Source organism: Equus caballus, chromosome 28, assembly GCF_041296265.1.
Source record: "Equus caballus isolate H_3958 breed thoroughbred chromosome 28, TB-T2T, whole genome shotgun sequence".
Lineage (NCBI taxonomy): Eukaryota > Metazoa > Chordata > Mammalia > Perissodactyla > Equidae > Equus > Equus caballus.
In genome coordinates, this window is record NC_091711.1 from 14,951,680 (window position 1) to 14,968,142 (window position 16,463).

The 16,463-nt window shown below is 36.2% G+C and overlaps 1 protein-coding gene across 10 annotated transcripts in view; it reads left to right on the top strand.

The window, feature by feature from the left end:
• The window catches only part of METTL25 (methyltransferase like 25), a 120,883-nt gene that overhangs the window by 65,920 nt on the left and 38,500 nt on the right, over positions 1 to 16,463 (top strand). For 5 of the 10 annotated variants that reach the window (XR_011433661.1, XM_070254216.1, XM_070254217.1 and 2 more), the window contains one exon: positions 11,398 to 11,491. The exons of 2 other annotated variants lie outside the window; for them this stretch is intronic. Coding sequence is in view for 4 of the 8 variants with exons in the window: in XM_070254216.1 (XP_070110317.1) it covers positions 11,398 to 11,491 (94 nt within the window). In the remaining 4 variants the exon portion in view is untranslated. Of the gene's footprint in view, positions 1 to 388; positions 621 to 11,397; positions 11,492 to 16,463 lie in introns of all 10 variants that reach the window. 3 more of the 10 variants (XR_011433663.1, XR_011433662.1, XR_011433665.1) reach the window with 2 other exon arrangements.

A 16,463-nucleotide genomic window follows, 5' to 3' on the forward strand; every position in this document is an offset into this window, starting at 1 on the left:
CAACATTTCAGGAAATGTTTGCAAAAGGAATGAATGAATGAATGATCTAATTAATAAGAGTACCATTTGGAAAGAAACCAAGTACTTGTAACTGGCCCTAACTGCTGATAAGTTTAAGCAGTAAGTCTAGCAATAAATGATTTGGAAAGAAAAAATCTCCTCCTACCACATATACATCTGTCATCTAATTTTTTAATTATTAGAATTATTTAGCATCACATAGTTGCCCTAAAGCACTAAAACTCCTTTTCCTTGAGTGCAGCAGGAGGGCCTGCATAACTTTTCTGTAAGAATATACACACACAGATGCTCTTGTAGGATGTCATGGAATCTCCTATTTCTGTTGGCCTATAACACAGAGGTGGGCATTCTTTTTTTTTTTTTTGAGGAAGATTAGCCCTGAGCTAACATCTGCTGCGAATCCTTCTCTTTTTGCTGAGGAAGACCGGCCCTGAGCTAACATCCGTGCCCATCTTCTTCCACTTTATATGTGGGACGCCTACCACAGCATGGCACGCCAAGTGGTGCCATGTCCGCACCTGGGATCCAAACCGGTGAACCCCGGGCCACCGAAGCAGGATGTGCTCACTTAATCTGTGTGCCACCGAGCCAGCCCCAAGGTGGGCATTCTTCATCTTCAATTTAACAATATTGAGTATGAATCATACTGAAAGACTGTGCTGGAGGTAATATTGATTAATAGTTAATATCCCAGATTCTGAAGCCAGACATCGTGGCTTCAAACTTTGAGCAGTTTACTTAATCTCTCTGTGCTTTAGTTTCACCATCTTTAAAACGGGGGAATAATGGGACCTACCACATGGAGTTGTTGTAAGGATTAAATGAGTAAATGCAGCAAAGAACTTGGGCCTCTGGCACATCATAAACATGAAATAAATATTAAAAGTTATTATTGTTTTATTTTCATTGCACTCTTCCTTATATATTTATTCAGTAGTTCTCTCTACCTATTTTAAATTATACTTGTTTATTTGTATAGTTAAGCCTGACCGTACTCTTGTCTGCTTGATTAATAAGTAAATCTATTTATTATATGGATGCATTTCCCTGTTATAGTCTAACTAGATGTTTTTATTTCTGCAAGCTGAGAGATGATTTATTTAGTCCATGTATTGAGACCCTGCTATGTGTGAGGTACTATGCTAGGCCCAGGGGATATAGTCATGAGCAAAACATGTGGAAACTCTGCTCTTCAGCTGCTCAGAGTAATGGTCTCAAACATATTTTTCAATGTTTACACCTTTATCAGTGAACACCCAAAAAATGAAAATGATTTATAAGTGATATGCATGTCTCTCTACTACTCTATTTTATAGATTTTAAAGTAAACTCAAAAATTGAAATAAAACAGTAAATATACATAGAAACAAAAATTCTAACATTCTCTTTCCCTTGGGATGTGTTCACCCCCTTTGGATTCCACTGACTTAAGATATCAAGGGAGACAGAAAAACAAAAAAAGAGGAAGTATATGAAGGAAAATTTCTCCGTGTCAGGAGATCTCGAAGGCTGGGGAAGGCGTCCCTAAGGAAGTAGTGTTTGAGAGAGTATCTGAAAGGAGGAGTTTGGAGTTCCCTAGGTGAAAGGCTCAAGAGTGGAGTGTTCTAAGAATAGTGTTTGTAGGGGGCCGGCCTGGTGGTGCAGTGGCTAAGTGTGCACGTTCCGCTTCAGCGGCCTGGGGTTCGCCAGTTCGGATCCCGGGTGTGGACATGGCACCACTCGGCACGCCATGCTGTGGTAGGTGTCCCACATATAAAGTAGAGGAAGATGGGCATGGATGTTAGCTCAGGGCCAGTCTTCCTCAGCAAAAAGAGGAGGAGTGGCAGCAGTTAGCTCAGGTCTAGTCTTCCTCAAAAAAAAAGAGTAGTATTTGTAGGCAAAAGCATGATGTGTTCGAGAAACTGAGAGAATGCTATTGTAGTTGAAGAGGCAATGTCATAAAACAGTGTTGCAGAGGTTGAAAGAGGACCAGATGGTACAAGGCTTATATACTGTGTTAAGCATTTAGATCTTAATCCTAAGAATCATGGGAAACTCTGGAGGAATTTAGAGAGAAGTGACTAGATCAAATAATCACCTTTCTAGTTCTATTTGGCTGGTATTTTTCTCCCTTAATTGTTACACTAAAAACAGGTCTGAAATAGTACACGTTAAGAAAGGATTTAAAGAAAAAGTCTTATGCAGCAAATTATTGCTTAACACACTAAAAATAATCTTATAATCATGCTGTGAGATTTTGGAACAGTAAAAGATATTATATTCTGAAAAGGAAAAGTAAGACAAGGGAAATTAAAATTTTAAAGGTTTTTCTTATTTTCAAGCAATCTGAAATACAAGACCCAGGAAATAAATCCGTACTATCTACACTTATGCTATATTTTCTCTTCAACTTACAATGGTTAGCACGCACTTGTAAGCATCTTACTCTGGTTCCATAACTGTGTAATCAAAGAAGAATCCAGACCATGATCCCAGGGATGATAAAAACAACAGTGATAGCAACAGTAGCAGCTCACATTATAGCACGGTTCTGAACATCTTCCGTGTGTTATCTGGTTTAATCCCCGCAGTGACTCTATAAAATAGGTACTGTTACTCTCCCATTTTATAAACAACGAGCTAGTAAGTGATAGAGTCAGCCTGACTGGAGGCCACACACTTACCTACTGTTTTATGCTCCCTCTCCTATGAGCTACTCCTTTAGGCAGTGATGAGCAATATAAAATAATAACCAAAATCACTGGTTCATAGAAAAAATTGCTTGCCCCTTTGCATTAAAAAAAAAAAAATCAAGGGAGTCAGCCCAAGAGCACAGCAGTTAGGTTCACGTGTTCCACTTTGGCGGCCTGGTGTTCACCAGTTTGGATCCCAGCTGCGGACCTACGGCCCCGCATATCAAGCCATGCTGTAGCAGGCATGCCACATATAAGATAGAGGAGGATGGGCACAGATGTTAGCTCAGGGCAAGTCTTCCTCAGCAAAAAACAGAGGATTGGCAGTGGATGTTAGTACAGGGCTAATCTTCCTCAAAAAAAAAAAAACCTTTTTAAGATAAGGAGCATGAGTTAATATTAAGTTAACATCTTTTTCTGGCTACACAGTTAATTCAATATTCTCTGATATGTAAGATGTACATGTCTGTTATATGATATCTGTTATACGTAAGATACATAAATTTGTATAGGATCTGAGAATGGTACAGAAACTTATTAAAAATTTTTGAAAATATAATTTCTGCTTCCTGGGACTTACACCTGTTCAAATGACTATTATTTCAAAACTAGAAAAGATTATTGTTAGTCACGTTACCAGAAAGAACACATAATTTGAGCTTGGTCATAAAGGATGGCTCTAGTTTAAACTGAAAGAGAGTGGAGAACCTTATAATCCATTAGGAATTGACTGCATGAGCAAATGCACCGGGACAGAATTGTGGAGGACAGTCTGAAACAATGACTAGAGAAAACTGGAGTCTGGAATATAATGGGGAAATGCAGTTAGAGCCAGAATATAGTGGCCCTGATTGCTTAGCTAAGGAGTTTCAAATTTATCCCAAAAAATGAGAGAGATATGAGTTCTTTGAGCAGGGAAGTGGTAAATAAAAATGTTCCTCTAAGAAAATGCCATGACAATGTAGGCAGAAATGAAGGGAACAGACTTCAGTCTTAACCTGGAAGTAGCTGCAATAATTAGGACATGAAGTGATAATAAGTGAAATTGAGGTGGCTGTCTAGAAATTGGGATGAAGGAAAATATTTGATATATTTCAAAGGAAGAATTGATAGAACTTCATGTCTAATTAATCATAGGGATTAATATTTGTACTGCCAAGAGTAAACGAGGTTTTGTTCATTGTTTTTGATAACTTGAAAGTGGTGAATTTTTCATTCCCTTGATTTTTACATTGCAACCAAAATTGTGAGATGTGATAGTCTAGCATTGCATTATTTAAATTCAAAACCATCTCATGATATTTTGTTTAAACTGTAATGAAAATCTGCAGGGCGTAAATGAGATCAAGTCAGAACCAACTCAGCATATGGTGCTTGATCAATGGCTGGCACTGAAGAAGTTCTCTTTGCATAGCTCTTGAATTATTGCCACTATTAGCAGGTGTTTCAATGAAAAGTGCACTATAATGTTGAGCCAGTAAAATTAAAATGTGTTTTGTAGCACAATGGAAACAGTTGAAAAACTATATTTCCCTTTAAAAATGAGGCTTTTTTTAATGGTAATAACATTGATTTATAACATTGTATAAATTTCAGGTGTACATCATTATATTTCGTTTCTGTATATATAGACTACATCTTGTTCCTCACCAAGAGTCTGGTTTCCATCCATCACCATACCAATGTGCCCCTTTACGCCTTTCACCTTCTCCTCACCCCTCTGGTAGCAACCAGTCTGTTCTTTGTATCTGTGTGTTTGTTTATCTTCCACATAAGAATGAAGTCATACGGTATTTTTCTTTCTCCTTCTGACTTATTTTGCTTAGCATAATACCCTCAAGTTCCATCCATGTTGTCACAAAGGGCAAGATTTCTTCTTTTTTTGTAACTGAGTGGTATTCCATTCTATATATATATACCACATCTTCTTTAGCCATTCATCTCTTGATGGGCACTTAGGTTTTTTCCAAGTCTTTGCTATTGTGACTAATGCTGCAGTGAACATACAGGTGCATATGTATCTTTTCGAATTAACGTTTTTGTGTTCTTTGGATAATATCCAGAAGTGGAATAGCTGGATCATGTGGTAGTTCTGTTTTTAATTTTTTGAGAAATCTCTGTACTGTTTTCCATAGTGGCTATACCAGTTTACATTCCCACCAGCAGTGCGTGAGTGTTCCCTTTTCTCCACATCCTCTCCAACATTTGTTATTTCTTGTCTTTTTAATAATAGCCATTTTGACAGGCATGAGGTGATATCTTATTGTGGTTTTGATTTGCATTTCTCTAATAATTATAAATAATTAATAATTTATCTAGTAAATAATTAGTGATGTTGAACATCTTTTCATGTGCCTGTTGGGCATATGTATATCTTCTTTGGAAAAATGTTCAGATCCTCTGCCTGTTTTTTAATCAGGTTGTTTGTTTTTTTGCGGTTGAGTTATATGAGTTCTTTATGTATTTTGAGTATTAACCCCTTATTGGATATATGATTTGCAAATATTTTCTCCAAGTTGGTGGGTTGTCTTTTCGTTTTGTTGATGGTGTCCTTTGCTGTGCAGAGTTTTTAGTTTGATGTAGTCCCATTTGTTTATTTTTTCTTTTGTTTTTCTTGCCTGAGGACACATATTCCAAAAGATACTGCTAAGACCAACTTCAAAGAGTGTACTATGACTTCTTCTAGGAGTTTTATGGTTTCAGGTCTTAGGTTCAAATCTTTAATCCATTTTGAGTTAATTTTTGTTTATGGTAGAAGATAGTGGTCTACTTTCACTCTTTTGCATGTGGCTGTCCAGTTTTCCCAACACCATTTATTGAAGAGACGTTCCTTTCTCTGTTGTATGTTCTTGGCTGCTTTGTCAAAAATTGACTGTCCGTAGATGTGTAGGTTTATTTCTGGGCTCTTGATTCTGTTTCATTGATCACTGTGTCTGTTTTTGTGCCAGTACCATGCTGTTTTGATTACTATAGCTTTGTAGTATATTTTGAAATCAGAGTGTGATGCCTCCAGCTTTGTTCTTTTTTTCTCAGGATTGCTTTGGCTGTTTGGAGTCTTTTGCTGTTCCATATAAATTTTAGGATTCTTTGTTCTATTTCTATGGAAAATGTTGTTGTGGTTTTGATAGAGACTGCTTTAGGTAATATGGACATTTTAACTATGTTATTCTTCCTATCCATAAGCATGGAATATCTTTCCATTCGTTTGTATCTTCTTTGATTTCTTTCAACAATATTTTATAGTTTTCAGTGTCAAGGTCTTTTACCTCCTTGGTTAAGTTTATTCCTATGTGTTTTATTCTTCTTGCTGCAATTGCAAATTGGATTGTATTCTTGATTTCTCTTTCTGCTAGTTCGTTGTTAATGTATAAAAACACAGCTGATTTTTGTATGTTGATTTTGTAGCCTGCAACTTTACTATATTTGTTTATTATTTCAGAGTTTTTTGGTAGATTCTTTAGGGTTTTCTATATAAAACTATGTCATCCACAAATAGTGACAGTTTTACTTCTTTCCCACCTGGATCCCTTTTATTTATTTTTCTTGCCTAATTGCTCTGGCTAGGACTTCCAATACTTTGTTGAATAAGAGTGGTGAGAGCAGGCATCCTTGTCTTTTTCCTGTTCTTAGGGGAATAGCTTTCAGTTTTTACCATTGAGTATGATGTTAGCTGTGGGTTTGTCATATATGGCCTTTATTGTGTTGAGATATTTTCCTTCTATATCCAGTTTATCAAGAGTTTTATCATAAATGGATGAAAAGTGTTGTCAAATGCTTTCTCTGTATCTACTGAGATGATCCTATGATTTTTATTCTTCATTTTGTTAATGTGGTGTATGACATTGATTTTTGAATGTTGAATCATCTCCGCATCCCTGGAATAAACTCCACTTGGTTGTGGTATATGATCCTTTTAATATATTGTTTTATATTTGCTGATAGTTTGTTGAGGATTTGTGCATCTCTGTTCATCAGCGATATTAGCCTATACTTTTCTTTTTTTGTGATTTCCTTGTCTGGTTTTGGATAAGGGTAATGTTGGCCTCATAGAATGAATTAGGAAGCATCCCATCCTCTTCAGTTTTTTGGATGAGTTTCAGAAGGATAGGTATTAAATCTTTGAATGTTGGTAGAATTCATCAGAGTAGCCATGTCCTCCTCAACGTTTGTTTTTGGGGAGGGTTTTGGTTACTGTTTCATTCTCTTTACTTGTTATTGGTCTATTCAGACTCTCTATTTCTTCTTGATTCAATTTTGGAAGGTTGTATGAATCTAGGAATTTATCTATTTCTGTAAGTTATCCAATTTGTTGCCATGTAGCTTTTCATAGTATTCTTATAATTCTTTTTATTTCTGTGGTATCTGTTATAATTTCTCCTCTTTCATTTCTGACTTTATTTGAGCCTTCCTTTTTTTTTTTCCTTAGCGACTCTAGCTAAGGGTTTGTCAATTTTATTTTCCTTTCTAAAGAACCAGGTCTTAGTTTCACTGATCCTTTCTCTTGTCTTTTCAGTGTCTGTTTTATTTATTTCTGTTTTGATTTTTATTATTTCTTTTCTTATACTGATTTGGGGCTTCATTGTTATTTCTTCTGGTTCCTTTAGGTGTAATGTTAGGTGTTTTATTTGAGATTTTTCTTGTTTCTTGAGGTAGGCCTGTATTGCTATAAACTTAGCTCACAGAACTGCCTTTGCTGCATCCCATAGATTTTGGTCTGTCGTGTTTTCATTTTCATTTGTCTCCAGGTATTTTTTGATTTATCCTTTGATTTCTTCATTGATCTAATAGTTGTTCAATAGCATATTTTTTAGTCTCCGCATATTTGTGACTTTTTCAACTTTATTCTTGTAGTTGATTTCTAGTTTAATAGTATGGTGATTAGAAAAGATGCTTGATTTGATTTCAGTCTTCTTAAATTTATTGACACTTGTTTTGTTTCCCAGAATATGGTCTGTCTTTGAGGATATCCCATGTGCACTTGAGAAGAATGTGTATTCTGCTTTTGGATAGAATGTTTATATGTATCTGTTAAGTTCGTCTGGTCTAATGGTCCATTTAATGCTGATGTTTCCTTGTTGGCTTTCTATCTGGATGGTCAATCCATTCATCTAAATAGAGTATTAGAGTCCACTACCAGTGTTGTGTTGCTGTCAGTTTCTCTCTTTAGGTCTGTTAATAATTGCTTTATATATGGTGCTCCTATGTTAAGTGCATAGATAGTACTGTCATTAATGGATTGTCTTGATGGATTGTCCCTTTTATCAGTATCTAATGTCCATCTTTGTCGCTTGTTATGTTTCTGAGCTTGAAGTCTATTTTGTCTGATATATGTATGGCTACACCCACTTTCTTTTGATTGCCATTTGCTTGGAGTATCATCTTGCATCCCCTCACTCTGAGCCTATGTTTGTCTTTAGAGTTAGATGGTTCGCCTGAAGGCAGCACATCGTTGGGTCTTGTTTTTTAATCCATCCTGTTTCTTTTGATTGGTGAATTCAGTCTATTTACGTTTAAGGTGATTATTTATATTTGAGGACTTAATACTGCCATTTTATCTTTAATTTTCTGGTTGGTCTATATTTTCATTGTTTCTTTTTCCTTGTATATAATTATGACTGCAACTTCAGTTCAGTGGTTTTTTGTGATGTATTTCTCAGTTTCCTCTTTTTTTATGTTTTGTGACTCTGTTCTGAATTTTATTTTGTAGTTATCATGAGGTTTGGATAAAAGGTCTCATAGATAAGATAGTTATTTTTTTGCTGATAGCCTCTTATGTCCGTTTCCCTATGGAGGTTCTGTCCTTTTCCTCTTCCCCTGCTATGTTTTTCTTGTCACAAATTATCCGTCTCTGTATTGTGAGTTTGCTACCAAATGGAAGTGGTTATAGTTATTATTAATGCTTTCTTTCCCTTTAATTTTTATGTTATAGTTTAGTGTTTACTATACTATTCTGATAGAGATCTGCCACTTTTTGGTTCTTTCTATCTATCACCTTGCTCAAAGCTTTGTATACATTTGCCTTTTCATTTCAGGTAGGAGGACTCCTTTCAACATTTCTTATAAGGCAGGTCTAGTAGTAATGAACTTCCTCAGCTTTTTTTGTGTGTGTCTGGGAAAGCCTTTATTTCTCCCTCATATCTGAAAGGTAACTTTGCTGAATAGAATATTCTTGGCTGACAGTTTTTATCTTTCAATATTTTGATTATCTCTTTCCAATCTCTCCTGACTTCTAGGGTTTCTGCTGAGAAATCTGATAGCCTGGTGGGGATTCTCTTGTAAATTATTTTCTTTTTCTCCCTTGCTATTTTTAGTATTCTTTGTTTTTCATTGATGTTTGATAGTTTTATTATCATGTGTCTTAGAGAAGGTCTTTTTTGCATTGAGATAATTGGGAATACTATTATCTTCATGGATTTGTATATCCAGTTCCTTCCCCAGATTTGAGAAGTTCTCAGCTATTATTTCTTTAAATAATCTCTCTGCTCCCTTCTCTCTCTCTTCTCCTTCTGGGATGCCCATTAGCCTTATGTTGCCTTTCTAATGGAGTAAGATAATTCTTGTAGAATTTCTATGGTTTTTTTCAAGTCTTAGTTCTCTCTCCTCTTCAACCTGCATTGTTTCTAGGTTTCTGTATTTGAGCTCACTGATTCTCTCTTCCATATGATTTGCTCTATTTCCAATGATTTCTAATGTTCTTTTCATCTCATTTATTGAGTTCTTCAGCTCCAAAATTTCTGTTTGGTTCTCTTAGAGTTTCAGTCTCTTTGGTAAAGTATTCCTTCTATTAATTGATCTTATTCCTGAGCTCATTGATCTGCCGTTTTTTGTTTTTTGGGTTTTTTTGGTAGCTCATTGAGTTTTTCCATGACAACTATTTTGAATTCTTTATGAGTTAGATAATCTTCTATGACTTTGTGTTTGGCTTCTGGAGAATTGTTTTCTTTTTGTAGTTCCCTGGTACTGTGGCTTTTTGTGGTGCTTGCTGAGTTATTCCTCTCCTGGCACATTGGTTGTAGCAAGCATGTTTTTTATTTAGGTATAGCTTTGTTTTGATTCAAACTTTTCAACTGCTTGGAGGTTAGAAGCCTTTCTTTTGTTTTTTATTAGGCGGCACTATAGCACCAGTTTTTGATTTCTCTTATCTGAACTTCCTCTGGCTATATTTGAGGATATACACGTTCTACCCTCCACCACTTCTATTTGGGATGTCCCCGGTACTCTTGTTATCACTACCTGTGCTTCTGAGGGTCACTGATGCCTTGCTGTTGTTAGTGTTACTGGCTTTGCCGCCAGGAGGCAGGGATAGCTGATGCCTCAGCTCCATCCAGGATAAGAATCTCTGCCTCTTTGGTTGGGGGACGGGAGAATGTGAGCAAAGAGCCTAGTACTTGGAGCACCATCTCCGCTGTTGCCTATTACCTTGTAGTCATAGGCGCCCGCCCCTGCAGTTAGGATGTCAGAGTTCTGTGCACACCTCCTCTGCTACTACCAGGTTCTGCACTGAGGCTGGGGGGCCAGGATCATGGGCCTCTGCCTCCGCTGCTACTCCTTTTCCCTAGGTTGCAGGCACCACCATGACTGGCTGGCTGGAGTTGCTTATGCACCTCTGCTGCTGCCCACCGAGTTCCCTGGGGCTGGGATGGCTGGCTTAGCCACTGCAGCTGGGATCCAGGATCCTGGGCTCTGCCTCTGCTGTTTCCCCACTTATCCTCCTCTATGTGCTCCAGTTCACCCACCTTTGTATGTACCATTGTGTGGATCTTTCTGGCATCCTGGTGTGTTGTACACTGCTTTTGCTGGGTCCTGGTGTGTTGTGCAGTGCTTTTGTTGGGTTATGGATGTTTTATTCACTGTAGATTGAAGGAGAGAAACAAAAGGATCCTCTCACACTGCCATGATGATCACATCTCCAAATATGAGGCTTTTTAATACTGTGAGTTTACAAATTCTTTCTCATGGTATCATCTTCATAATATTGTCTTCCACTGCTGTATGTTAAAGGAATTCTCAGAAGGAGATCCTGATAACTTTATAATATATGGCTTAAAGATGTTCAGGGGCTGGCCTAGTGGCACAGTGGTGAAGTTCACACATTCTGCTTTGGTGGCCTGGGGTTCACTGGTTCGGATCCTGGGTGCAGACTCACGCACCGCTTGTCAAGCCATGCTGTGGTAGGCATCCTACATATAAAGTAGAGGAAGATGGGCACAGATGTTAGCTCAGAGCCCCTCTTACTCAGCAAAAGAGAGGAGGATTGGCGGCAGATGTTAGTTCAGGGCTAATCTTCCTCAAAAAAATAAATAAAAAATGTTGACAGAAATATTGCTACATTTTTTTTTCTTTTTTTTAAACATTTTGTTTTTTCCTTTTTCTCCCCAAAGCCCCCCGGTACATAGTTGTGTATTCTTCGTTGTGGGTCCTTCTAGTTGTGGCATGTGGGACGCTGCCTCAGCGTGGCTTGATGAGCAGTGTTGTGTCCGCGCCCAGGATTCGAACCACCGAAACACTGGGCCGCCTGCAGCGGAGCGCGCGAACTTAACCACTCGGCCACGGGGCCTGCCCCAGAAATATTGCTACATTTTATCACATCTAGGTCTTGTACCATATACACAGATGGTATTTAAAAGTATTTCATGATTGAATTTTAAATCATCTTTAATTTAATTTTTGAAAATCTAAAAAGAGATTCAATTTTGTTTTGCAGTGATCAGCATGTTGGTAAAATTTATTCCAAATCCTCTTCCTTTCTGGATTATGTCAGAAAGTCTCTAAAGAAGCTTGGATTAGATGAATCCAAGGTCAGTATATGAAGACACTTTATTTTTGTAAAAAACAGAACTCCTATGAGGGAATGAATTGAGATAATACAAAATTATTTTCCTTCTACTTTTCTCCCATTTGTGAAAAACGTCTAAATAATGTTGAAAGCAAACCTCCATGACCTTTGTTCTAGTTCACATTTCCTGTCATTGTGAGTAGTTTGCTGTCGTACACCTCTAGAGAGATTCCCCCTTTAGCTTTATCCAGGTGAAAACGTGCCAATTCTCAAATAAAAGTAGAGTTAAAAAGCAAGATAACAGAACAAATGGGAATTGTAAGTAAAGCAAGAGAAAATGATTTTAATTTTGAACTGCATTTATTTAAAGATTGTATAGCAGATTAAGAAATCTTAAGTTCAAAAAGCCTTTGAATGGGAGAATCCTGGAAAGTGGTAACATCTAGGAGGTCCAAACTAATAATTAAGAACATATTGTTAAAGACAAAATGTTCTTATTGAAGAAAAGCTGATTGACTAGTAATAATAAATATTCTAACCCTGAAAAAAAAAAATAAACTCTCAATGATTCAAATAAGTTATTAACTAAAATATAAAATTGAACTTGGATTACTCTGATATTTTGAATTGATTATAAATTAAAATAAATAAAATAGATGGTTAAAGGAATGAAATGTATTTCGTGAAAGAGAAAAGTTACACAGATATGGTTAAGTTATATCAAAGCTAAAGGATATTACTATTTATTGTACCAATTATCTGTTTGCTCCTGAGTTGGTTTATTACTTAAAGCAATTAGACTGGTACTAATCAAGTTACTTCCTCTGTAAAATGGCTATTAAAAAAGCATTCCTGACTCATATGATTTAAGAAATATTAAATTAGGTAATATATGTAAAACGCTGAATACAATGTACATAGTAAATGCTAACTAAATATTATTAATTTTTAATATGCTGATCTTTGTAAATGTACTACTTGTAATAATACAATTGATATGAATCCTACATATATTTTTATTTAGTCACCAAAACAAAGATCCTACTAGTCTTGCATAAATGAATAAGAATAGACACTATTATTCTAGTTATTTTATTTCTGGGTTTTTTTAAAAAATAGTTTTAATCAGACTGGTCTTCCTTCCATTTAGTCTTAAATAGTACATATCTTTATTGCATGTCTCAATTTCATGTCTTGCATTTCATATCAAGAACACAAACCTAAGCATTATTTTCACAAATAAAGAGCTGTTTATTATTCTTTGCCCAAAACCAAACAGTAAAAATCCAGAAAGAATGTTGCTTATCCTTCCTGATGGCTTTCTCTTCCCAGGTGTGTCTTTAATAATAACCATAGTAAATGTTCCTTAATATGCTTATGATGTTACTGATAAGAATATTGATAGCTAATATTTACTAAGCACTTACTAAGTAATCGTTATTAAACTAAGAACATCACAACATTATCTCATTTACTCTTCACAAAAACACCCATGGTAGATACAATTATTATTCCCAGTGTAATGATCTAGAAAGAGAGGCTCAGAGAAAGGCAGGTGATTTCCCCAGGGTCAAGGAGCTAGCAAGTGGGAGGTGGAACATGAACACAAATTCAACTAATGTAAAAACCTCAACTGTTCACCACCGCTATACTGAGAAGTGCAGTTAAAAACAAAAGAAAAAAAGATTAATGTAGATAAGTATCACCATGTAAAATCAGTCTTAAATGATTCCATTTATTAGTTAATAAAGGCAATAATAGTGCCCACTGATTTTCTCATAATACCAGTGAAGCTCATTAAATACAAATGTCAAATAAAATGGTTAGAAAAAAGAAAAGGAACAAGAAGCCCAAGCTGGAAGACACTGGGGGAGGAAGGTACAGAACAACATAAAAAGGTGTTTAAGAAGATGTGCTGGTGAGAGGAAGCAAGTAGATGAATATATGTTTTCTTGTGGATTTTTGCTTGCTTGTTTTAATGTTAAGCAAGACGAGTTGAGAGAGTTGTGTCTTCCCGACCAGAGTGGTTGGATATAGGATAAGTTATTAAAACCAAACTTATATTTCTGATCCAATACAAAATTCTATTATTGTTCTCCCAAATCATGAAGTATCAGTGCTAAAATGATAGTTTTGACGCAAGCACAAGAAACAGAGATTTGTGTCGTTTTATTTTAAAAATGAAATCAATTTTCACATGAGATTCTAACAACTGAAAAGTATCCAAACCATTTAAATTTAAAATATTAAATATACCAAAATATTTAAAAGGTCTTTGACTAAACTCATAATCATGTATTAACAAACTTTTATGTATAACTGAAAGTGTAGTGAATGCATTGGTGTGTTTCTCATCTTTTAAAGCACATCTCTTCATATTCAAAACTGTAAGCAGGTGAAGTGCCTAGAAAATCTAATTTGCTCTAGATAGATTCTTAGTTGCAAGAAATCATGTTAAATGTATAGAAGTAAACAGAGGACATTCCCAGATGGATCATCATTCCAAAGGAGACCAGAGCTGCATGTGCTGGATATATAAGTGGCTCATACACAGCATAAAACATTGATCCGTGAGTCCTATAGTCAGTTGTGAAAGACAGCATGGACTTTGTATCTTACGGCAGAATTTCTCAAACTCAGCACTCTTGACATTTGCATAATTCTTGTTGTGGGCAGCTGTTCTGTGCATTGTAGGATGTTTAGCAGCATCCCTGGCCTCTGCCCACTAGATGTCAGCCATAGCACCCTAGTGGTAACAATCCAAAAAATTAAATTTAAAAAAAAAAGTCTCCAAATATTGCCAAAAATGCCATGGGGGACAAAATCACCCCCATTTGAGATCCTTCAAGTAATGGTCTTCTTAGAGATTCCATTTGCACTCATCTAACATTCCCATTATAACATTCCCATTATAAAGCCTACATTTGTAAAAACAAATTCCCATATTATACCAAGAAGCATGGAGAGAGAAAAGGAGGAAGAAGCGGTGATTCTGTTCTTATGTATTGAAGACTTTTTATTCAAAATGCTCCCCTCCTTGATCTTTAATTTTGTATAGCTCTAACACCTCTAAACAGCACAAAATACAGGTCTATTTAAGGAGAATGTTTAGATTCCACAGTAAAGTTAAGCCTAACTCTGTACCACTGAAAACAATAAATTGTGGCAGAACATCAACTACCTTATATCAGCAAGTATACTGTTTATAATAGAATGAAATGTTATGGTAAAATTCCTGGAAATCTCAAGTACTTCTTTGTAAAACATTTTAGTAGAACCTTAGAATAGTCTACAATAAAATCCTAGTGATTAGCTTTACGTAGACTTAAAAAAGATTAGCTATTCTTAAACTTTGTCTTCTGTCCCAAACTTTAGTATCTCACCAAATTTCAGAAAACCTTCAAAATTGTCTTTAAGATTTCATGTTTTCTTCATGGTCCACAGCATTTTATCTTCTTTTATATTACTTTTCTTTCTTTCTCCTTCCCCCTGCATAGACCACGTGCCCAGGAATGCATGAATGTATGCACACACATCCATAGGGTTTTAAAAGCGTCAGAAATTGTATCGTTTGATAGTCATAGAATGAGCTGGAGTATTTGTCCATAAGAAGAGGACAATAAAAGGAGCTTCTGTTCTAGAGCTGGCTTGTGTGTGTTTGTGTGTGTGTGTTACATACATATAATGAATACTCAAACAAACGAAGAAGTTAATTTCAGATACTGAGAAGTGAAATAAAAGCAATAAAACTGCTCCTTTAAGAGGGAGGTGGTGTACTGTTGAACGGACAAAATTGAAAACCACTAAGCTAGAACCTTACTGGAAGTAGTTGGAGGATAATTTGGGAAAATATCCTTAGATATTTTCCAAAAACAGGCCAGCAAAAGCAAACTTTTTGAGACCAAAATAATTTAGTTATTCATCAGCAAACATTAATTTTGAAGAATCACCCATGTGCCAAGAACAGTGTAAACTCTGGAGCTAAAACATAATTAAGACATAACCCGTGAAAAAAGAAAACAAGTAATTACAGCATGAACTTAGAATAGACACGTAAACTACGGTGGTGTCATAGGGAAAGGAGTGACTCACTTTGCCTGTGATGATCTCACAAAGGACCTTAGCTTGGTCTTGAAAGATGTGTAGTTCATTGAGCAAACAAGGTGAGAGGGTAGGCAGTGAGGAATTCATTTCAGATGTGTGGGAGGAATAGCTTGTGCAAAACCACAGTGATGTAAGAAACGATTCTGGAGTCAGCCATTGCTGGAGCATAAAGCAAGGAGGGGAGGCGGTGGTGAGAGATGAGGCTAAAGGAGTGGGTACATGTGGAGAGGCCAAGTAAACTGATCTTTGGATTTTAAATCAGAGAATAATCAGGACTGATCATAATCACCAGGTGGTTTAAATACAGGTGTGAGTGCAGGAATCATTCCACAAGAGGGCCAGTAACAAATGTAAGGAGCTCATAAACTTCCATGTGATAATGTACCCATAAATGATGTAGACTGAATGAATCCCTCTGACCCTAAAGAAACAGCGAATTCCTGAGACAGGTTAAATATATATTTGTATATCTGTCATTTTTGATGATATGAGAAAAGCATGTGCGTTATTCCCATAAATAACACTTTTTGGTGGTTGATTTTTGCAGCCACCATGGTAATCATTGATTCACAGGAGAATCATTAGTGGATGTTAAAATCATTGCATAAAAGACTTTTGGAGACCAGGATATTTACACAGACTCAAAGTACCTCCCACAGGCTTTCTAATTTCGTAGAGTAGATAAACCTAGTCAATATCCTATACCAAGTGAACAAAGTTAGCATTACCAATCATGAAACAAGCTGACATCATCTGCCTCTGTCTTTAATAGCGTGGGTTTTTTTTTTTTTTAAAGCATTCAGCCCAGGATGGGACATTGCATTTAGTTGTCCTGTCTCTAGTCACATTTAATCTGGAACAGTTCCTCGACACTTCTTTGTCTTTCATGA